General features: G+C 46.2%; 10 protein-coding genes across 10 annotated transcripts; 4 read left to right on the top strand and 6 right to left on the bottom strand. All coding sequences in view use genetic code 12, as the record gives it.

The window, feature by feature from the left end:
* Window positions 1–970: 970 nt before the first annotated feature.
* FOB63_001987 (N-acetylglucosaminyldiphosphodolichol N-acetylglucosaminyltransferase catalytic subunit) lies at window positions 971–1,588 on the top strand (the record flags this gene model as incomplete). The annotated part of the gene is made up of 1 exon (XM_002617870.1): window positions 971–1,588. One exon carries the CDS (start codon window positions 971–973, stop codon window positions 1,586–1,588), a length of 618 nt encoding a protein of 205 aa, XP_002617916.1.
* Window positions 1,589–1,788: 200 nt separating this feature from the next.
* TAF19 (Taf19p) lies at window positions 1,789–2,274 on the top strand (the record flags this gene model as incomplete). The annotated part of the gene is made up of 1 exon (XM_002617871.1): window positions 1,789–2,274. One exon carries the CDS (start codon window positions 1,789–1,791, stop codon window positions 2,272–2,274), a length of 486 nt encoding a protein of 161 aa, XP_002617917.1.
* Window positions 2,275–2,372: 98 nt separating this feature from the next.
* FOB63_001985 (E3 ubiquitin-protein ligase) lies at window positions 2,373–5,993 on the bottom strand (the record flags this gene model as incomplete). Its single annotated transcript, XM_002617874.2, has 1 exon — window positions 2,373–5,993. One exon carries the CDS (start codon window positions 5,991–5,993, stop codon window positions 2,373–2,375), a length of 3,621 nt encoding a protein of 1,206 aa, XP_002617920.2.
* Window positions 5,994–6,490: 497 nt separating this feature from the next.
* PMT1 (dolichyl-phosphate-mannose-protein mannosyltransferase) lies at window positions 6,491–9,148 on the bottom strand (the record flags this gene model as incomplete). The annotated part of the gene is made up of 1 exon (XM_002617876.2): window positions 6,491–9,148. The coding sequence occupies one exon, from the start codon at window positions 9,146–9,148 to the stop codon at window positions 6,491–6,493; it is 2,658 nt and encodes an 885-aa protein (XP_002617922.2).
* A 1,749-nt stretch (window positions 9,149–10,897) lies between these two features.
* Window positions 10,898–13,720, top strand: FOB63_001983 (uncharacterized protein; the record flags this gene model as incomplete). The annotated part of the gene is made up of 1 exon (XM_002617877.1): window positions 10,898–13,720. One exon carries the CDS (start codon window positions 10,898–10,900, stop codon window positions 13,718–13,720), a length of 2,823 nt encoding a protein of 940 aa, XP_002617923.1.
* Window positions 13,721–14,480: 760 nt separating this feature from the next.
* TRP5 (tryptophan synthase) lies at window positions 14,481–16,586 on the bottom strand (the record flags this gene model as incomplete). The annotated part of the gene is made up of 1 exon (XM_002617878.1): window positions 14,481–16,586. The coding sequence occupies one exon, from the start codon at window positions 16,584–16,586 to the stop codon at window positions 14,481–14,483; it is 2,106 nt and encodes a 701-aa protein (XP_002617924.1).
* Window positions 16,587–16,930: 344 nt separating this feature from the next.
* On the bottom strand, window positions 16,931–17,368 carry MED3 (Med3p; the record flags this gene model as incomplete). Its single annotated transcript, XM_066102204.1, has 1 exon — window positions 16,931–17,368. The coding sequence occupies one exon, from the start codon at window positions 17,366–17,368 to the stop codon at window positions 16,931–16,933; it is 438 nt and encodes a 145-aa protein (XP_065958496.1).
* A 437-nt stretch (window positions 17,369–17,805) lies between these two features.
* FOB63_001980 (uncharacterized protein) lies at window positions 17,806–18,948 on the bottom strand (the record flags this gene model as incomplete). The annotated part of the gene is made up of 1 exon (XM_002617879.1): window positions 17,806–18,948. The coding sequence occupies one exon, from the start codon at window positions 18,946–18,948 to the stop codon at window positions 17,806–17,808; it is 1,143 nt and encodes a 380-aa protein (XP_002617925.1).
* A 341-nt stretch (window positions 18,949–19,289) lies between these two features.
* FOB63_001979 (uncharacterized protein) lies at window positions 19,290–20,636 on the bottom strand (the record flags this gene model as incomplete). Its single annotated transcript, XM_002617880.1, has 1 exon — window positions 19,290–20,636. One exon carries the CDS (start codon window positions 20,634–20,636, stop codon window positions 19,290–19,292), a length of 1,347 nt encoding a protein of 448 aa, XP_002617926.1.
* A 1,082-nt stretch (window positions 20,637–21,718) lies between these two features.
* On the top strand, window positions 21,719–22,732 carry FMT1 (methionyl-tRNA formyltransferase; the record flags this gene model as incomplete). The annotated part of the gene is made up of 1 exon (XM_002617881.1): window positions 21,719–22,732. The coding sequence occupies one exon, from the start codon at window positions 21,719–21,721 to the stop codon at window positions 22,730–22,732; it is 1,014 nt and encodes a 337-aa protein (XP_002617927.1).
* Window positions 22,733–22,756: the final 24 nt, after the last annotated feature.

Here is a 22,756-nt window from a genome sequence, read left to right as displayed (position 1 = left end):
TATTATTGCTTTCCATTGTAGTCGTTTTATTTCATTCCTCTTCACCTTAAATGAAAGTATTTTCTTTGTAATGGCCGATTCAGGATTGCTTGTAACTTCAACGTATATTTTTCTGCACTCCTTACGCTTTGGTGCTTAAGCATGTCATCCAAAGCCGTGCGAGTAATGTAATATTATTTAGCCTCGAATATGCCTGTAAACTAAATGGAAACCGTGGTTACGTTTGAACAATCTCGCACGAAGAAACAGTAAACCTTCACCTGTTTCAGTACACGTTAACCCAAAGATTTTCACTCGTAATACTAAAGCCCCAAGTGCATTTGTCGGGTGGGTATTCTTGCCAATACATTTCAACACAATACAAAACAATGAAAATACGAATGTGGCGGCAGTCTCCCATAAAGCGCACAGTCGTAAATTGCAGGAACTGCTAATCTATTCATAGTAGTTGCTTCCATCAAGCATCTACCAGTCGACCTTTCCAAAACAAAACTGCATGTTTGCGTATTTCGTTTATAGCAACGCATTTATTTCGCCAAGTCTTTATGGGTTTGCATAGTATGGAATGAAGTGATAAACCATGAACTCCGTTCCAACTCCAAAAAACGTCTCTTTCAAATGGTGAGTATGTCAGAAAGCACTGCGTAAAATCTTTAGAATATTCCAGTATACTCTCTAGATGATCTTATATATTTATCTGAACTTTAATGACCACTTTTTTTCATTTTTCGGTTTTTGATTTTTGTTATTTTGAAGTTTTTGATTTTGCTTACTAGTGCAATTATTCATGCGCGAACAATGTGGATGTTTTGAACACCGACTTGGTCATACTTGAACTACACCATCTCTTTTGTAATCCCACCAATTGATTACCATCGATCACTGAGAAAGACCTTAATTTTGAACAGCTCATCTTTGAATAATTGATCATCGAATCGGACATTTTACAATCACCCACTACAACATTCCCATGTCCTCCATTCTAGTCACCACAGGAGCAACTGTTACATTCAAGCCTCTTGTGAGTTATATTGCTGACCTAGATTTCTTACTAGAAGCTCAAAAGCTCGGGTACTCTACCATATACCTACAATACGGAAATGAAATCTCTAATAACACAAATGTCAGTAAAAACTTTTTGAATGAAGTCATGCAAAAGTCACAGTTGATTGAAAAGCTTGGTTTAGGAATCGTTAACGAAACGAATGATAAGAGTGTTACGCACTTTTCAAATGGAAGGCTCCTGCTCGTGGTATTTGCATTCTCGTCTCATATAAGCGACTACATTTCCAAAGTAGACATTGTTGTGTCCCATGCTGGAACTGGATCTATTCTTGATTCATTGCGTCTTAAGAAACCGCTTTTGGTGGTATCGAATCTGGAGTTGATGGACAACCACCAAGAAGAAGTCGCTGCGCAGTTTGAGAAGGAAGGATTTCTTCATCACATAACTACTAAGCAGCTTCAAGAAGGTTACCTTTTAGATTACTTGCGAAAGTTTTCTCGTGGAACATTGCCATTTTCTCTGCTTCCTGACCCCCCTACTGGTGTGGTGGAGTCTATTTTGGCAGAGGAGTTAGCAAGATAAGTTTAGTATCATTTTTCCAGGATATCAAAGAGAAGGAAAAGGCGTTTGTATGGTCTATATAATGACTTCAATATTAGACTTTTATGTGGATGATAAACTGTACCAAGTTACGGTGTTCTCAGAAATCAGTACACCACACACATTCCTATACTTTTAATTACCATTCAGTATAGAGGTCTTCAGCTTAGCTTCTCTTGTCAATGTACCCATACCGTGTTTCTATGCCGCCTAGAAGGCGTCGCAGACCAAGACTTTTCACAAAAGAAATTGAGACATTGCTATATGCTTTGGGTGATGGCCCTGTTTCGCAAGATGCAACAGTGAGTTGTCTTGAAGACTGTTTGGTAGAGTTTCTCACAGACTTATCGCATGAATCGCTCCAGTTTGCCAGGTCTCATGGGCGCTCAAGAATCAAAATGGATGATCTACCTTTTGCTTTGCGAAACGATCCACTGAAGTTGGGTAGAATGAGTTACATCCGTGAGCAACTTGCGAATATCGAAAAGGCGAAAAAGATGTACGACACGAACAATGTCAACGAAAAAGAGCTCTTTGCTGACGATGAAGAAGACGAGAAGGAAACGAAGGAAACGAAAAAAGAGAAACGGAAAGAGAAAAAGGAGCGAGGACGGAAGCGGAAAAACGCAACAAATGTCTCTTTTAACGAGTCTAATGAAAGTGACTAGCGTAAAATGTGTTTGTCACTATTATGTTCCTTTTTGATCCATTTCAATCATTATCATAATGTACTATTGAAATCCTATGTACTACTTAACGACATTGTCTAATTATCTTCTGTTCCATCCAAGTTCTCAATGGCAGTTCCACGCACGTACTTTTCGTCTCTGATTTGCTTCAGAAGATTCGTGAGGAGGGAAGAGAGATAAAATGCACTCTGTGTGAGCACCACCATGGCCAAAGTTAGTCCTTTCAACATGATGTCCTCTCTGTCTGTGAGTACAACACCATTCCGAATTTGAGAAGCACGATAATAGCGGTCCAAAAGGAAAAATGAACAGATACCCACATGCCTAAGAAACCTCAGCTTATGATATGATGTACGCTCATTTACGTTTGTAAAGAGCTTGAAAACATTGGAAATCTTATGTCCGTAGGTCCAAGGAAGAAAAGCACAATGTAAGAGTACTCCTCGCCAGGTCACAACTCTTCCGCTCCCTGCCAATGACGTCCCGAAAAAGTATCTTTCCAACAGCGAAATATAAGTCATATGGATATAAACGTCAATAGCTTGCTCAATAGACTCGGAAAGCATATTAAGTATCGCGTATCCCGCTCCTCTCATACCCGCATCTAACACTCTACCAACAGCGTGTTGTTGCTGCTCAGCAAAAAGATCAGCAACGGCAAATCCATCCTGCTGAGCACTAATAAATGTGACAATAAGAAGCTCTATTGTGATTCCAACGCTTAGGGAAGAGCAGTCAGCAAAAGACCAGTCAATATTGTTTGAAACAAACTTAGGGAATAAGAAAGACCCAGTCTTAGTTGCAACAACTACAACCGGCCTGCCCAACAATAGAGCAATGGTACCTAAGAACACTGAGAGAAGTGCGCCGAAAAGGCAAACCATAATAACCAAGACGATACATCTCATCTTGAGGTATGGTGGGGTGTATACGACCGTATAAGTGTCTTCGTATTGGATATCTTCGTCCCACCAGTCTGTTTCTTCATCAGTTAGGACCTCCTCTGCTGGTGATAAAAGCTGGTCAGACTTTGTGACCGGAACAAAAAGGCTCCGTAAAAATTTGTGCGAGTTATCGTCACTTCCAGGAGCACGAATAAAGTTCCCGTCGGGGACAAAACAAGCCTTGACATCAGGATGCTCTTGAAATACTCGCATAGCTTCCGAATAACTTAAAGGTCTCGAGAAATCTGGCACAGCCAAACCCAAAAAGGTTTGAAGTATATTTCTGTACAACACATGTCCTCTTTCCTCAGGAATTGGCACTCCTAGTAAGAAATGGGAGAGCCTGAGACGACTGCACAACATGGAGAATGACCATTTCCAAAAATCATTCCAACGGTTAGCAAGTAGGGGTTTGATTTTATGCCCAAGGGATAAGGGCACAAAGATCATTGCCACATCTTGCAAGCGAATTGGGAAAAGTACTGCCTTCTCAGCACTTGGTGGGCTTACTAAAAACCGGAGACCCCATGTGGTGCTTCCAATACCGAGAACAATAAATGCAGTGTATACTTTAGCACTCAAAAAAATTCTCAGTACCTGTAACAAAAATGGTTTGACCACTGCATCATGAATAAGTCTCGCGTTTGGGTCCTCAGGACTTTTGATAAAGAAAAGTACACCCGGACGTAAAATGTTACTTCTGATCATGCCCACATATAACGCAATGAGAAACATGTAACTTGTTCCCCATAACCAGTATAAAAATGCTCTAACATAGGTGTGCTGTGTGAGCAGGTGGCTTGTAGTGAAAAGCATGTTGTAGACAGTTCCAGATTCCGTATGAGAAACTAAGTTCAAAGTAAAGAGAGGGTTCATACAAAAGTCAAGGAGAAAACCGCAAAAGATGGGGAAAAGCACAATTTCAATAGCGAAGATACCGAAGACTTTAGCAGTAGCAACAACTTTGAACAAAAATTTGTATACCTTACGGGAAGTACCCATGACCGGTTTTTTGCCTGAAACCAATGCATTCATGAACTGGTTCACGGCAGTGCAAATAATTGCGTACCCAAGACCCAAAAATAAGAGACGCTCCACTGAAGTAGGTGGTTGGTCGTTATCACTGGAACATACATCCTTAAGGAAATTATAGAGTGGTAACACTAGAATCTCAGATGTCATATAATAGACAGTGGACAACGACTCGTTGGTGCGGAGTTTTTGAAGGAAAAACATTAGTAATGAGTTCATCTTAGAAAGTGGGAGAAATGGGAGAAGGGGTTGGAAAATATACCTGAACACATCCATCACAACAAAAGTAAATGCAGATACAGCAAGGTTGCCTAGCATGTGTGGAATCAAGTACGCGTTGAACAAGAACAACACAACCACAAAATCTGCAACAATCATTAGCTGTATAGGCATCACAAGGTTCAAACGGATGCCAAAAATTTCCAAGAGATCACCATTGTTGTTAGCTGCTTCCGCTGCGGCCATTTCGTCCTCGGCCAAGTTCTGGCGTCTTTCAAGCTCTTCTGCTGTTTCGTCTTCATCATCAAAATCAAGCAAGTTATGTGCCATATTGTTTCCCACATTATCATTCGCATCTTCATCTTGTCTTACAGCTGCATCGTCGTCTTGGTGTAAATTATGCACTTCCTCTTCTTCGGACTCCGAGTCGTCATTAACAGTGGGATGAGGCATGATACCTTCGGGATGTTGGATCTCTAGAAGCGCATTTGCATCTCTTGGGGCAAGATAGTCATCAAATACTCTTTCAGCTAAGGCTCTGCGAAGTTCAGCTTCGTTGCGGTGCACATCAGGCACATTTCGAAGATCTTCCAACGCACGGTTGATCATAACTTCTCTGCTGGCATCGTTCTCGTCACCACCCAGAAGCAACAGCGTAAGCAAATCTGCTAGCTTTGTACGAGGTTCTTTTCCGATCTGGCGCAAAAGCAGCTTGGTGTAACCCTCCTCCCGAACCACCCACTCGTGTTCAATGAAAATGACCACGAGCACTATAAGAAAGATCACAACGTGGACAAGACCGCTGGCAAAAGTGTTGAGCAAAAAAGATTCTGCCTTATCATACATTGTTGCTTCTGGCCCTGTCAACAAGTGTCCACTTCGAGAGCGCAAGTTGTATGCGCCATATAATAGAGCATGGAGCAAACTAAAATGAGGCGAAGGAAGTCGGCCATCAATCGTGTATGTTAGGATACGGCCCACAAACTTCCAGAATATGGGCACTTGAAGTGCACAGGCGGAGTAGAGCAAGATGGAAGCACGGCGAAAAAGCCAAGAGCCCAAAGACTGAAGCATCTTGTTCCAGAGGTCTTTCAAAGGTACTCTCTTCGGCATGTTTGGGTCGTAAATCGTGCGGAATCGGTATGGTGTGTTGCAAATATCACATTGTTTGGTGCTTTTGTTGGTGTGGTTAAGCCATTCCATCAAACAATCCTGATGGATATATTTGATGGACCCTCGGCACTTGCAAGGATGAATCAAAGGTTGGGACTCTGTTGCCTCACCACGACAAATACGGCAAGTTCTGTCTACTTCGGACATACTGGATTGGACATGGATTGATAAATGTGCAACTGGATGAAGTACTGTGAATAAGTTAATGTAATACAGAGGGCTACTTACAGTAACCAAGTTAAGCATATTCTTGTATGCACACCAAACTGGTATGCTGGAAGCGGTTTTGCAATAACGAATTGCCATCCTCAGCACTAACCAGTTCATCATTGTATTTTCCTACTTTATCTCCCTTGCATCATTGCTGGTCCCGGAATGGACGTCAAATTCACTGTACCATTTCTCAAAAACTTTAACTTTGTAAGTGTAGCACTTTCCTCATGATTTATCGTTCCTTAGGAACCAATTAGTATCCTTAGATAGGAACGGGAGTTTGGATTTGAATTTTTTTCTTTTTAAAATTGAATGTACTCTCCAACTCACTGCATTTTGAATGGTAGTTGATTAAAGGGCAGTAGTCACAAATCTTAGTTCCTACCTTGTTGATGAGTGTACATTTCGATGAACTAGACATTTTGGTTAAGCCAACTGTTCAGCATTCAATTTCCTTACTTCATTGCAAAATCGTTCCTGCTCGATTCACGTCTTCTTGCAGGTTTCCGTTAGGGTAAGAGATTTCTGGACTTTAATGATGTCCAGGAAAGACAGGAATAAAAAAGCTACAACATTATCGTAGTCACCTTGTTCATTTATTTCGGTATATGTCCCTACTCGGCTATAGCCTTTTTGACCTCCGGTTCAGCTGGAGGCAAAGGTTCTTCAGCTGCTTCCACAGATGCCTCTTCAACTACTGCATCTTCAGCTTCGGCAGGTTCAGATTCATCAATAGCCGAAACATACTCCACGCTGTCACCTTCAATCTCAACTTCAACATCGTTTTCCACATCAGCCCCGCTGCCAACGTCAGCCGCGTTCTCAGCTTCAGTCTCCTCTTCAGCTTCTTGAAGATACTCTGGCAAATCACCGTAATGAGTTTCAGCAGCTGGAGGGGCCTCCATTTCCTCGTCCCCGGACATGTCAGCCTTCAAAGGTTGTTCATCAACGGGCACTGGAGAGGCCTCGTTAATTACATTCACTGAGGAAGTAGCCTCCGGTTTGGCAGCTTCGGGGGTATATGAAAGATATTCTTCCTTACTTTCAAAGAAGGTATTGCAATCGTAATCCCAGCTCGAGAGAAGTTTGGATGAAAGGCATTGCGATTTTGTCCATTGAGAGCCGTCAATCAATGGAGAAAGCGTGTAATACATCGCCAAAGCGAGAGTAACAAAAAGCACTATGGCTCCGTAGGCTGGTCTGCTAAGCTTTTTCGAATACGACACAAGCAAATCAAAAACATGACCAAGTCCTAAGATAGCAAAATAGTATGCTGGCAAGTAATGGTGCAAGAACAACTGTCTACCCATAATGAAGAAAGGCGCATAATGGATAGCCCATCCCAAAAAGTAGGAGAGCATTTGTGCGTTAAAATTGAACACATTCTTATTTTGGGCCACAGTCTGGCCAGCTTGCCATTTCAACACAGAAATACCCACGTGGATCACAAAGGCAACCAAACACGCGGAAGCAGTCCACCAAACAACAGGGTTACCAAGGAAGTACACCTGAGTGTGGTCCTTAGCCCAGTAGTTGATACCACGTAATAATAATGGCCAGTCTTGTGGGTCAGACTGCCATTTGTGGAAAGAGGTCAAACCTTGGTTGATCTTCCACATAGTCTTGTGAGATTCGACAAACTTTTGCCAGAATGTCAATGTTGGGTACGAAACAATGTCCTTTTCCTCTTCCTTTAATCTGTCATTGTCGTTCGTTTCAATGTACCAGTGGGTCAATGGTCTGGCACCTTGGCCTGCCGCAGTGACTTCCTGTTGTTCGAAACCCCAAGATGGCAACTTGACTTCGCTGGAGAACAAGTAGTTGCCGCTCATGGCGTGTCTCAATCTGAAAACGGTTCCCAAGGCCTTCACATTTTCCTGGGCCTCGCCTTTTTCGGATTTGTGCTTGACAATTTCAACCACCCAGTCATCATTGGCATCACCTCCAAATCCTTCGTATCCATAACAAGAAACTTCCTTCTGCCAGTCACGTTCAGAAACAGGAGGTTTCTCATCGTGAGAATGCAATCTCTTATGAGTCATGATATGCTTCAATCTAATCTTAGTGCCGTCGGTGATAGGAGTGAATTCATCTGGAATCGACATGTTGTAGGGCTCAATGAGCCATTCATTGTTGACATCAATGTGTGGGTACAAGGTGATCTGCTGCTGCTTAGACCCTGCAGGGTAGAGGTGGTTGTGTGAGTGCAAGTAACCACCTTGTGTGTTAAGGTGACGGATGCTGACAATAGAACCATATCCCACCTGAGCCGTAGTTGATTTAGGCACAGGTGAGCCACGCAAGCCAGCGCGGAATGCGGAGGTCATGAAAGCAGATCCTGGACCTTCGTTGGGCAATACTTGGAAATGCAAGGAGAAGCAGAACAAGTAAATTACTGCTGGAATACCCAACAACATCGTGGCACGAGCAGCGGCGTGTTTAACAATGGCACATGGAGAAACGCGCAAGTCGCCAATGAGAAACCACATGTGGCCGGCGCATGAAAGACCAATCCAGATTAAGGTAAACAAGCCAACCCATTTGGAAGAGAGGGCAAGTCCCAAAGCAATGGCACATGACAGTAAAGAACGGAACCACTCCAAAGAAAAAGGTTGTTGCACCTCAAACTTCTTGAAAGCATAAATGGAAGCAGCAATGAAAAACATAAGTGGGGAGTCCAACAAAATGTATCTGCTGATGGTAATGTAGGAATTGTCCAAGTTGAGGCACGATGCCGTAGCAAACGCAACAGCTGGACGAACACCAGAAGAACGCAAGGTTAAGTAGCAAAGCAAAACGGTCAAAACACCCAATGCGGCCGGGAAGAACCGCATCAACACATATGGAACAGTTTCAGGGTAGATGTCGCCAATGGAAGCGAAGTCAAAGTCACCTTTGAAGCCGCCAATCAGGGCAACCCACGCAAACAACATCTTGGCCAATGGCGGATGCACATCCATGAAAAAAGTGCCCAAGATATACTTTTGCGAAAAACCACCAAAGTGGACCTCGTCAAAAACCACAGAGTTAGGCTTCTCCAAGCCACGTAAACGTAAAAGGGCCGACAGAAGAACAAGAGCTGCGATGAGAAGCAAATCTTTGGAGGAGACACCTCTAGATTTTGTGATTTTCTCAGGAATAGAAGTCACAAGATAACTTCTGGCAGATCCGGCAGCATATTGCGGTTCAGGCACGGTATCCAAGTCCAACACAAAACTCGATTTGTTCGAGGCGAGACCTACGTCTCTTTTTTGGTTGATCTTTTTGGCCATGGAGCTTTTTGAGATTGGTGAAAACGCTAAAAGGTTACGTGTACATGTATCGGACGCTCTTAGTTGTGTGCAGAACTATTAACTAGTGAAAACAAGACGCGAATGGCCCCACTTCGACAATTTTTGTGGAGTTCTTACTTTAATGGCCATATGAGGGTTTTAATATCACTCTTTCTTTTTATGATAAGTTAAAGCAAGTCGAAGACAGTGAATCCAATTCATTCTTCTGGTTAATGTTTACTCTACTTTTGGAGGTTACTTCAATCTAGTGTAGTGCGAGAGAATATTTTTTATCAGTCTTCTGGATCCTCGCACAAGTAAGAGAATTGCTGAATTCTCCGCGAGTTTTTTTTGTTTAGACTTCCAACTCTCCATATTTTCTGATTTTGCTCCTATTTGACGATCTGGCTTCGCAGACGGAGTTGAAGGGTTCGTGTGGACTTAACGGCCGGGAACCTCGTAATTCTGCATGAAATTCTTTCTCAGCTGCGCGGTGGGGTATTGTGATTCAGTACTACTAGGGAATATGCCTAGCCTGCAATAAATGCCATGAATGAACTATTAGTTTGGAAGGTGATGGCTTAGGCATATGAGTACACAATAATTTCCGGAATGAGAGAGCTAATTATCTAGAGAAAAATTCTTGTCTATAGTATCCCAGACTATCATTATTGTCAAAGGTTGGGAAAACCGATTTGTATTTGTACTTGACAGATAAATGGTTAGAAAGGTGGATAGTTTTTACTCTACTAATCTTTATCGGATATGGCTACAACAATGGTTTTATAATGGGTAACTCATGGCTATCAAATGATGATTCGTACCAGTATTTTTGGGATACTGTGTCAGAAGCGTACTGTCTTGCTGCTTGATGAAGTCTTTCAGAAGCCATAAGGAAGTCATACGACAACAATGAAGACTTCTCGTTGTTTGAATGTGACACATCAACTTTTCTGAGAACATAACGGAACAAAGAACGATCTATTAGCCTCCTCAAACCTGATTTAATTAGTGCAGAGAATACTGTCCCAATAAATACAATAAATACCAGGCATAAATTGCTAATGCCCTACCATGTAGTTGCTTGTGTTTAATAGTTAAAGTTATTTAATATCCAATAGTTTTTCAAAAAGTCAAAAAGATGTCATCCAGTCGACGTCAGTTCATGGAGAGAATAATGACACCGATAAATCAAAAATATAGTGTGACCGGCTTTGGCACTCGTTCGAGTGCGAATACGTATTCAGTCAAGAGGTGACTCTCATGAATTCTTGCCTTATGAAATTCAGAATACATCCCTTACTTACCTCAAGGATCTTTAAGCAGAGTATGCGAAAACATATACATAAAACCCACTTAAGACGCATCAACGTACGTGCGGCCAATGATTGGGTTTCCTGACTCCTCAGATACTGGTACGCGACAGATATTAACTTTCCTATTCCTTTGCATAGTTCTCTTGTTTACTGTTCTCCGTGGCCTATTCTTTCTGATGTCCAGTATTCTGTGGTTGGACTGCGCACCCATCGCGACCAATTCAGGTATTCTGCATCTTGACATAATCACAGTGTGATTTGAACCTTTGTCATTCATTAAATTTCCAACTTGCCTCCCCTTAGAGTCTTATTCTCGAGTTCCTTGCACATATACGGGTGTCGTTTCAAGAATCACGTACTTCACATTGTGCTAGCCGATCTTATCTTCAGTTGTATCTCACATCTGCTCCAACTAATTGCATATCGCATCTGAATGTGGCCCACAAAAAAAGAAACCGGCGTTCAACTAACGTATGGAATTTCAGGCCCTGGCATCTTGTTCCCCACTACGGGGAATCGTACAGACACATACGTGCCTGAATTCCGCTTCCCGCGTCTCCGAGATCACGCTGCACGATATCGCCGTATGAAGAAATCAGCTCTTGTTCTTTCGCCTCCAAAGCCTCAAGTTAGGGGGCACCGACTGACCTTAAGTCGTGATGCTTCCTTTCTTCCTCAGTACATAGTCCTGAGCCTTGCTGCTGAGGCAGACGCGCTAGATGAGGAAAAATACGATCCAGAAGTAGGAGCACTATCAGCGGTTTTCCAGCTTGGAACGGGAGCTTATGCGCTGCTGGTACGGATCGAGGGGAGAAGACGTTTTCTTAAGAGTAAATCAAATATAGTGGCTGTACACGCCGTGGCGTGGGCCGATGGGGAAACTCTCAATGTGCTGGTGATGATGCCAGTGAAGAAGCGTCTCAAAGCAGAGCAAACAGGCGGAGACGAGAGGCCATACGGAAAGAAGAGAAGCAATACAAGTAGAAATGACAGTGGCAACGATCAAAATGAGAACATTGCAGAGAATGGCAAAGACAAGAGCGGAAAAGACAATGAAAGAGACGGTAACAGCAGTGAAAGCAACAGTGAGAGCGGCAGTGAAAGTGAGGACAATAGCTCAAGTCTGGATGAGCGTATGAGACAAAAAGAAGCCGACAACGGTGGTCGGGAAGTTTCTGAAAGGCCGGCTAAGAAATCCGCATCAAAATGGCTTGCCGCCTACCCGCGCAAAGTTCTTCTGTGCGATATTGAGGCGCGCATTCTTCAGGTGGCTGTCGCGGCCCGCTCTCGCCTCATTGCAGTGCGCACAACGTCGCGCATTGTGTTCTTGGAAGTGCGGTGGAATAACGATCCCAAGTCCAAGGGCCTTGAGGTTTCGCGGATCGAAGCCGCTATATCACCATCTGATGTTGACGGCCATTCTCTCGTGCATGTGGAGTTTGCTCAAGACGATCGTTTTCTTGTGGTGGATCTGCTCGGGACAGTAGCAGTATTCCACTTCGAATTTGGCGCACGGTGGACTTTTGGGCGCGACCATTTGGTGCGGGTGCCCGAGCCGCAAGAGCTTTCTGCCTGGCGCCGCGCATGCTTCTCTCGCGCAGGCGAACTTCTTGTGGCCTCGCGCACAGGCGTGTCACTAATACAGCTTCAGCTTGAGACAAGCCCCAAAGTGCCATACATCAATGTGCCGACACTACTGGAAAAGCAGCGTGTTTCTGATTCCACACCCAAAGTGAGTACGATTATTCTGGCACGAATGTGGTCGCGCATCCAGGACATGCAAACGGTGGCAGGTACGCCGTACATTTTTCTATTGACGACGCAGGAGATCATCTGGTGCACCAAAGACGACATGCCTCTTCGGCGGCTTGTATCTTGGAAGCATTATTTGGACAATTCTGATCTGCTGATGCGAATGACCATTTCGCATGAAGGTAACCAGTACATTTGTGCGATTTTCTCTGCGCGGCTGCCGCTCATTGTCGTTTTTTCCTTTGCAGAGGTTGAGGGTCGGCCCTGCAGCGTTCGCGACCCATACTTTTTACGGGCGCTGTTTCGGGGCCTCTCGCACTTATCTGTGGCACCGGCTCCTTTTTCGTGCGGGCGCGACCCTCTGCTTACGCTTGTCGAAAGCGGAAAGGGCGTGATTTTTTCTATTCTCCGCCCGCATGGCGGTTTTTGTACGCCACCTCCACCGCTCGAGATGAAGCGTCAGGATGCAAGTGTGTCCGTACAATTTTCTGAATCGCAATCAAAGTCCTACAAATACTGGATACAGCTGCCATCACCAATGTCATTCAAACCAACTACTGGCTCGGAAATTCTATATGAACAAATGGAGGACCTTAACAACCTTGACGGTTGGAGTATAGATGTCCATGATGCTTACATGTATGGCCCGCACCATTTCGCTGCCTTGGCTTCGCGCACTCCGCTCTCCAAAGAAGCACGAGTTTTGGCCGGTCCTGATGCCCTTCGCCAATATGCGCGCCTTCTTAGTGCGGCTGCCAAAGAAGACATTGCACCCACATGGCATGCGTTGGCTACACTAGGCGGGGACATTCCCCAGTTTGAGCACAACAGGAGCCATTTTGACGCCATGACCCTCCAACTCCGTTCGCATTATGCTTCTTCCGGGCTTGCGGTAGAAAACCAAATCTCGAGTCTTTTAAGTGAGCGCCAGCGTGCTGCTGCACGCATCTCATTTCCAGTCGATTCGGCGGCTTCGCTTGCCCGAGCGCTCGGCAAACTTTCGCGCAACCGTCTTAATATCCGCCAGGCGACGATGCTTCTTGCCACGAGTCTGATACGCGCAGCAAGAAACGACCTTCCTCAACAATTAGATAACAGCATTGAAGCCGCCCACGCAGAGGCGCCCAAAGAGCTTCAGGAGATTTTTAACGATTGGGAAGAAGCACCACCTCCTCTAGAGCAGACAAAGAAAAGCAAGCGTGAGCTTCGTCGTCTTGCCCTTGCCAATTCCCAACCACAGTTTTCTCAAGGCGTTCACTCGTTTTCGTCCCACGTTTCGCTGCCTCAGTCAGTCCAATCTGAGCCTCGTTCTTCTCAATCGATTCCTTCTCAAACAGCTCCTTCGCAGTCATTAACATCTATCCCAGTTGTCTCTTCATCGCAAATATCAATCACGCGGTCGCAATCTCAAACACGGTCGCCTGCTCCTTCGCAAGGGCTCAAGAGGTTTGGTCTGCAAACTGCAAGTCAAAAGAAGAAGAAAAAGAAGGGAGGCTTTGCATAGCTCGATGTCATTGTTTCCACTCTGTTGTGGGTTTTCTTACTCAATTTTCGCTTGGTCTTGGATACTGCGAACCGCTTGCGCTAACTTCTTCGGATCTACGCCTAGATCGAGAAGCTTGGCGCAAACTTGTAAAGTGGTATTGTCAATATCTTTCACGCCGAAAACAGCTGAAAGTTCTGTGAAATATGTTGGTTGGGACATTGGAAACAGTGGTGTTTGAAAACTGTTGTGGAGTGTACGGAGCGCGAACTTTGCATCTGCTCTCTGATAAAGACTAATAAACGTGACTCTGCGTTAAATATACTATTTAATCTCTATAATTATCATATATGCTTATTATCATTTTAAGGCTCTGCAAACTGTTATCTTGTATGCAATTTAAAGTTTCTGACATTGTTGAATGAAATCATACAATCATGAACTCAAAAAAAAAAAAATCGCAGTTGAATACAGACTCGTCAAAACTTGGGCATTCTTCTCTCTTGTATCTCGTATTCATGATTTACGCCGTCATTGTTCGTAATCTTGGAAGTATACTGGAAAAAAAGGTAATAATTTTGAAATAAGTTGAGAAGCCGTACGACTGACATTTCCCGCTATGTTGCCGTGAACACTTTCATTTAATACAATTCTGAATCACGGATAACTAGCCCATTCAGAAGGAGAAGTCTCAACGGTAAAAAAACGAAGTAAATACCTACAATCTACAACTCAGCTGGGCAAGTGACTATATTCGTCTACCTATATAGGTGAATAACCCTTACTTTGAAGGATCGTCCTCGAAACGTAAGTCCCAGCCAATTTGCTCGCCCAAAACTGGTAAGGCCTTAGCAACACTTTGCACATCTTTGTCACCACGCCCGGAAACATTGATAATAATGTGCTGGTCAGGCTTCATGGTCTTGGCAAGCTCAACACCTCCGTAAATGGCATGGGAAGATTCCAAAGCCGGAATGATACCTTCCAACTGCGACAACAATCTGAAACCTTCCAAAGCCTGCGCATCAGTGACAGCGCTAAACTCAGCACGGCCCGTACTCTTCCAATAAGCCAACTCAGGTCCAACACCTGGGTAGTCCAAGCCTGCAGATACAGAGTGAGTGTCATGGACCTGGCCATCAGCGTCCTGTAAAACGTACGTTTTAACACCGTGGAAAACACCTGGAATACCGGCAGTCAAAGTAGCAGAGTGGCGGTCGGTGTTGACACCGTCACCACCAGCCTCAATTCCAACCATACGCACAGAAGTGTCCTTTTCGAAAGGAGAGAACAAACCGGTGGAATTAGAACCACCACCCACACAAGCCACAACGGCATCAGGTAAGCGGCCACCTGACAACTCCTGGAATTGCTCTTTTGCCTCCTGGCCAATAACACTTTGGAAGGTACGCACCAATGTAGGGTACGGATGAGGTCCAATGGCCAGTCCCACGACATAATGTGTGGACTCTAGGTGGGACACCCAGTAACGGAAGGCTTCCGACGTGGCGTCACGAAGAGTTTGTGTTCCGTTTGTCACAGCAACAACTTTAGCTCCCAAAATACGCATACGGAAAACGTTCAACGCTTGGCGCTTCACGTCTTCAGCACCCATAAAGACACAGCACTCCATGCCAAACTTGGCACATGCAGTAGCAGTAGCTACACCGTGCTGGCCAGCACCTGTCTCGGCAATAATGCGTTTCTTGCCCAAACGACGTGCGATCAAAACCTGGGCCAAGGCGTTGTTGATCTTGTGCGAGCCGGTGTGGTTCAAGTCCTCACGTTTCAACCAGATTTGGGCACCCCCAGCGTGCGCAGACAAGCGTTCAGCCTTGTGGAAAGAAGATGGCCTTCCAATGTAAGGATACAAAGCTTTGAATTCTGACCAGAACTGTGGATCAGCAACGGCACTCTCGAAGCCTTTTTCTAACTCGGCCAAGCAGGTGTGCAAAGCTTCAGGTACATACTGGCCACCAAAAGCACCGAAACGTGGACTGTACTGGTGGCTCTCTTGCAAGAGCGGCTTGGGAACAGAAGCATTCGCAGGTGGGGCATAAGGGGCAAATGGCGGAAGCTCGGCGCGAGAAAAGTCCTCTCCTAAGATGGAACGGACAAAGCGGAACGCCACTTCACGACGCTCACCGGGAGCAGACTCGCCCAAAAGCGTCACGATCTTCGAGCCAATCACCACACCTTCGGCGGCGGCACCCACAGTCAAGAAATGTTCACGGGTCGACACACCAAAACCAACGGCCAAGGGCTTATCGCCGACAAATTTACGCACACGGTCACATAAAGTGGCAATGCCACTGGAAACAGCAGTGTTGGAACCGGTGGTGCCCATACGCGAGACCACGTAAATGAACAGGTCAGCGATATCGCCCAACACCGCTAAACGGGCATCGGTAGTTGCTGGCGCAACCAAAGGAACGTATGAGAGACCATGTTTGGCACATGTGCTTCTGAACTCAACAGCCTCTTCAGGCGGCAAGTCCACCACAATGAAACCGCTGGCACCGGCCTTGGCAGCGTCCTCCACCAATTTTTCCTCGCCGTACTTCATGATTGGGTTGAAGTAACCCATCAAGATGATGGGAACAGAAACACCAGCTTCTCTGGCCTGCGCCACCAACTCCAAGCATTTGACAACAGTGACACCGTTGTCTATGGCAACGTTATTGGCCACCTGGATAGTAGGGCCGTCGGCGATCGGGTCGGAGAAGGGAACACCCAACTCGATGATGTCGACACCACCTTCCTGCATGCCAAGCATGATGGGAACTGTGTCTTCGATAGTAGGGTAGCCGGCTGTGATAAAGTTGACGAGGGCGTTTCTGCCCTCCTTTTTGCATCTTGCAAATGTCTCTCTTAAGGAAGCGGACATTTCTGTTTGGTGATATCGTTGAAGTCGACTACCTCGCGCGCTTTATATGTCTAGTGTGCATGTGGCTATGAGTCAGTTCAGGGTAACCCCCGCAAGATTAGTAGAGTGATTGATGCTATTGATTAATGCTAAGAACTGGCTGTGTGTAGCTTGCAATGAGTCAGGGACATGAGACAATACATATCTCTTGGTGGGTACGCGAGTTGAACCTCGTCAAAGGTCAATGAGTGAAGTCGCACAAATCACAAAGAAACTTGGCGTAATGTGTGTAAATAAGAGAGATTCCACTCCTAAAGCAGATGCAATATTTGATATTCCTCTTGGTATTTGGGTTGATAGGGCATTTACTTGCGTTTGGCGGGTGAAACACCTGCTTTCGGCGGAAGCACCTCCACCTCATGGCCCAAGCGCATCTGTGCCAAATTGATCACCGGTAGAAGGCGGTTGTACTGCCGGCAGTAGTCTTGAATGGAGACGTTAACCGCCTCAAGTCGCTGCGCTAATAGCTTACGATACTCCTGCTGACTTTGGGAAGGAGAGGCAGACGCCAAAGCGCGGAGGAAAAGTGACATGTCGTTGCGGAGGATATTCACCTCGACTTTTAGGCGGTCGAGTTCTTTGTAGATCGCTTGGGGGTCGATTTTGCCCGAGGTAATGTCGTCGATTTTGAGCACTTGAGGAAGCTCATTCAGCGTTGTGGGAACAGGTTTGTTGAAATCAGGTTGCGAATCGAGCTCCATGATCTCGATATCTGGACTTTGCGTGTAGTTTGATAATGACATTTTCCACTCTTCGTTGGTGTATGGTAGTGTCTGTGGGTTAACTGATCTGAGCGCAGAGTAACGGGGCAAGTGAAGAATATGGAGCAAAACTAACTAAGCGAGAGGCTAACTTAGGCGCGCGCCGATTATGGGCCATATGCCAGTCCTTCATGCGTAAGTCTATGGAAATCAAAGGTCAGATAAGTTGAAGGCTCAGAGAAAGGAGGGTGGCTAGGGAAATCGACGGAGCCTGTTTTTTCATTTCAAGGGCATTACATAGTTTAAAAAAAGTAACAACACACGGCTAGTTACAACTTTCTACGTAGGACCACTTAAACCAGTCCAAGTCTCCAATGCAATGAAGAGAATGATCGCATTATACTCAAACAGATTGATCAACCCACTCTTGGATCTCGAGCAAATTTGCCAATTTATACATCTTGTAAAGCCTGTGGGCGTTATGATCTGCGCCGAAACACGATGGTATCTTCTTTGAGTTCCCAATGCGGCGCATACTCCTCCATGAAAGTTGCCAAGGTCACACCAGCCGGGAGAAACTTTGTTTCGAACTCGCTGCGGGAGATCTGAAAATATGCACAGGTTAGGCTATGCACCATCCGGCGCATTATATCACCTAGTCCGCTCGTCATGGCGCGGAAAGTAGCAGGGTCCGGCTCTGAGTTGTACTTTTGGAGCCAAGTATAGTAATCCCCGCGCGCCCACGAAACTAAAGTCTCCCAAAGGCGCGGCGCCTGATCTCGCCCTGTGTGAGCGAAGAATAATGCGAGAGCGCGCGGTGTATCGCCCGCCACATGCGATATGTGGAGTGCGAGCAACGATACGAGCTCGAGCTTTTCTTCGCCCGTAAGCAACAGTGCCGCGCGCAGCTCCAAAAGATAGGTCAGACATGGAACCACAGTTTGATAGCGGCCAGCAGGAGCAGCAACACGCACAGAGAAAAGAAACACCTTCTTGAGAAAACGGGATGGGCCGGCATGAAGCATGGCCTCTCGAAGTTTGCGCAAGTCGGCAAGGACAGCGTCGATGTCTGATCCGGCCAGAAGTGCGCCCGTCGTGCGGTCGAAAAATGCCCGCTGTTCGGCAACACTATTCTGTAGGCGCAGGTCACCGCGGGAGGCAAACCCAAACGGCTGGGCAGGCGGTGCCGAAAAACGGGCCTGCCGCGCAAGTGCGGCCTCATCTCTGTTGCCCGACCGGGCCTCTTGTTGTGGCTCGCGCTGGTTATGCTCGGTCGGGTCAGGGCGCGAAGGCGCGGTGAATGGGCGAACAAGAGGAGGCTGAGGAGGAGGGAATGACCGAGAGTGTAGAGACCGCGAGGACCTGGAAGTCGGTATGGAACGTGCATGTTGCAACGGTTGCGCCGGTCGGGAAGCTTGTGGCTGGCTCTGACTTCGATGCTCAGATTCAACTGTGGGCGACTCTGAATCAGAGGTCAGACTTTTAGGACGAGAACCTTGATAAGTGGACCGCGACCTTCGGGCTCGGTTGCTCTGTGACCCTTGGCGTGACGCAGAGGTTGTCCCAGATCCTGGCTCTAAGGTTCGTTCTCGTAATCCTGGCGGACGGTACTTCAGGGACATACTCACACATACACGGTGAAGTCAGTGCGAAACACAGACAAACAAAGTAGTATCACCATGGCGAAATTCAAAACATACAAGCCACAATAGGAGATTTGCCACTTGGCAAGATATATGTGATGGGTATGGTCCCACAATTCGAGAACCCTTATTTTTGTAGTCTTATGCTATATAATGGAAAAGGTAAAATCTTGAATGTCTACCATGATGAATCACAAACTGAATTTCACCTTTTAAATTGGCTGATTAACATCAATCTGAACTGGCCGAGGCAAACTATTATCCATGTTAGTGACAATGTCACGTCTCTATAACTTGTATATCTATCCCTATCTATGCCCTCAGTGTCGCATGCGACCGGTGAGATTGAAAAGCGCTACCAGCACGGCCGCTAAAAGCACTGCTAGCGTTGTGACGTAAAAGACAGAGTCGTAGCAGACTCTCCCACTCATGCACACCCCGTTTATGCTTCGCAGATCGTAGACTTGTCCAAACAAGGACGTCAAATAATACGACGGAAACACTGGTGCAAGGCCTACCAAGCCCCAGTTAGCCAGGAAATGACGAAGGCCAAACTCGTCGCCCACAACTAGAGGCATTATGCAGAACGTGTAGCCGTAGAAAAAGCCCGTAAGCAGCGACGCAAGGGACAACCGATGAGGGGCCGAAACAGCAAGTGCCAGCCCTTGCGCAACCAAAAGCCCTATAACTGGGACCACTAGAAGCCAACGTCGTGGGCAGTGCCACAGATGCACCATATCGCCCGATATACCAGCAGCGAGACGGCCGACACAGTTGGCCACAGAAAGAAGACTCACCTGTAGGCGCTGGTTTTGTTCCGCATTGACTACTGAGTCCAGTTGCGCAACTGAGAGAGCGCTCGCCATGTACCCAACTGAGTATATGTACATTTGGCCAACGGCGGCCAACACGCCCGTTGTGATGAAAAGAAGCCAGAATCGGGGCGAACGGAGAAGGCGCGCGCCCGATACTTCAGCCGCAGGGCGCGGCGGTGACAAGGCCCGCACAGGATGAGATGACACAGCGTGGAGCGGCAGGCGCGCGCGCGACAAATCCACCATGGGCACGTTCTCTGTCTGGCCTGGCGTCGTTGCGCCGTCGCGGAGCATTACTGCGGGCGCGCACACCACAAACACGCCGAACAGGGCGCGAGCAAGGAAGGCGAGGAATGCCAGGGGATCTCCCGAGAAGAACATGCTACCAGCGACAGAAAAAACCATTGCCAGCAAACCGTAGAGCGCCAAAGGAAGGGCAGTAGCCACGCCTCGCATGCGCGGGAAAGTGACAGCGCAGCACTTGAGGCATGCCAGATTGATGAAGGTCGAGCCGCATCCCACGAGGAAAAGAGCCAGGCGCAGAACACTTACACTGGCCCATGCAGCATCGTACTGTCTCTGGAGGCATGCGTATCCGGATACAATGCCGACTGCACCAAGCAGGAGAGCAGCGGTGTATCCATAGGTATCCACCACGACTCCAGCTATCGGACCAGAGAGCGCTATACCCACGCTACCAAACAATCCAATGGAGGACGAGTCGGCAGCAGAGTAGCTGAGTCGGATTGCCAATTGGGGGCCATAAGACAGGTAGAGATATAGCGTTCCGCACACAAGGCCAAGAAAAGTGCAAGCCACGAGCACAACAACACGCAGTAGGGTTGAAGGCATGCTGAAAAAATGTGAATGGCGATATGCTGGTGATTACCAAATGCAATGTATGGGAGACGACCGGTTATCAAATTCGAAAATCAACAACTCGATGGAACACTGGAGTATGAGAGGGCAGATCAAATATTATTGTGTCTGGAAATGTAAGCGACAATCGCACCAGGTTTGATGGGAGATAATGGCAATTGTTTTCCCCAATTGATTAGATGTCTTTTTCAAATGCAAATCCTCAAGGCTGTAGCAGCATACGCTATGTTGTATTATGATGACGCTTTGTTGTCTTGATTTTCGGTGTTCGGACAATCCACGTTGCGCGAAAATAGACAAGGGTCGCGTTGTTCACCGAGTGTGGAGAAATGTGTGGAGATAGAAGGTATCGGATTAGTTACGTATACACATGTACTATTTTTCACCACAGTGAAAGCGAACAAAGCGATTTATTGATCAACTATCAATCGCTTGTATTAATCTAATGACGGATTATGAGGCTTATGGTAAGTAGTCTTGCACAATCGTGGAATGCAATAGGTCGTAGTTTTTCGAAAATGAGGCAGCCAAATTTAAAGTTCCAGATGTTTTTTATCCACGTTTAAACTCATTCTTACATTAGTTTGGCATTGTTTACTACGTGGTGCCTGGCTTAGGGCATCTAGGACTGTGCATTAGTAGTAGTAAAATCATTAGATACGGCATTTCAAAAAACCAAGTGGTTCAAATCTACTTACTTTGAAGATAGTGACTTGATCCTAATAGGATACATACTCAGCTGATATCTCGTCCCATTAACCTTTGCGTATTCTGTTGGACTGCGACTCTAATTCTTCAGTATGAATGCGCGCGTCTCCATCAGGATCAGAAAAGAAGCACACCATATTAATTACATTGTTTCATATTGCATTTGCTCATCTTCTGCATTTGCTCATCTTCTGCATTTGCTCATCTTCTGCATTTCCGCTTGCTTTCTCGCCTCTGATGTGCCTTTTCCTCTAGAATAATAATCCGTGCTGCCCACACCTGTTTCGCATTCTGACTTTGCTTCGCACATACCCACGTTCAATCCACTTTACGCCTTACCTCCTTCTATGTCCCTTCGTATCGCCTTTTTCGGGTCTGACGCCTTCTCTGTGGCCTCACTTGCTCGCCTTCTTCGGCTTCATCACGAAAATCCTTCCCTCATCTCGTCTATCGATGTGGTGACGCGAAGAATCAAACCGACTGGTCGCAAATTGACCACCTTTGTTGACTTGCCAGCAGGCGACTTTGCTACCCGTCATGGACTTCCTCTATGGCGTGCTGATTCAGCGGAAGAAATTCTAGATATAGCTCCCCGTGGACCGAATCATATGGCTGTCGCTGTATCGTACGGGAAACTTATACCGGCTGAGTATCTCTCTCAAATGGGGCATGGCGGTCTAAATGTCCACCCCTCGCTCCTCCCAATGTATTCAGGGTCTGCGCCGCTCCAGCATGCGCTCATGGATGATGTGTCCGAGACTGGGGTTTCCGTTCAAACTTTACATCCCACTAAGTTTGACAAAGGTGCTATTCTCGCGCAGACCTCTCCCATCCCTATCCTTGAAGATGACAACTACCACAGCTTGCAAGCACGATTGTCTGAAGTTGGCGCAGATCTTTTGGCACATGTGCTAGAAAAAAAATTGTACGTTCCTCCTCTATCTCCTATCAAGTCGCCATATGCGTACTCGCTTGCTAAGAAGATCTTGCCTGAAACCTCTCAGATCGACTGGCGAGCTTCCAGTCGGACAATTAAGCGGCTATCGGACGCCCTTGGGCCGTTACATACTTTCAAGATGGTTGACATTATTAAGAAAAAGAAACGCGTACATCAACACTATAAGGTGATCTTAGACGATATACGGGAACATGAAACCACGTCGATATTGGAAAAGGCTCTACCAGGCGAGTTTGCCTTCCTGGGAAACCGCATACTCGTTAAAACTGGCGACGGCATTGTCTCTGTGGGTTCTCTCAAATTCCAGTACTGTGCGGAAGAGAACCCCGAAACCTTCATGGCACGCCTAGGAAAAAGGGCAGGCGAGACCCCAAGAGTCTTTGAGAGTCTTCCCAGGCCATAGAGTGTAAACATGCCATTACACATT

Source organism: Clavispora lusitaniae (genome assembly GCF_014636115.1).
Source record: "Clavispora lusitaniae strain FDAARGOS_655 chromosome Unknown tig00000038_pilon, whole genome shotgun sequence".
NCBI lineage: Eukaryota > Fungi > Ascomycota > Pichiomycetes > Serinales > Metschnikowiaceae > Clavispora > Clavispora lusitaniae.
The sequence above is the reverse complement of the archived record's forward strand: the minus strand, read 5'-3'. Positions and strand labels throughout refer to the sequence as shown.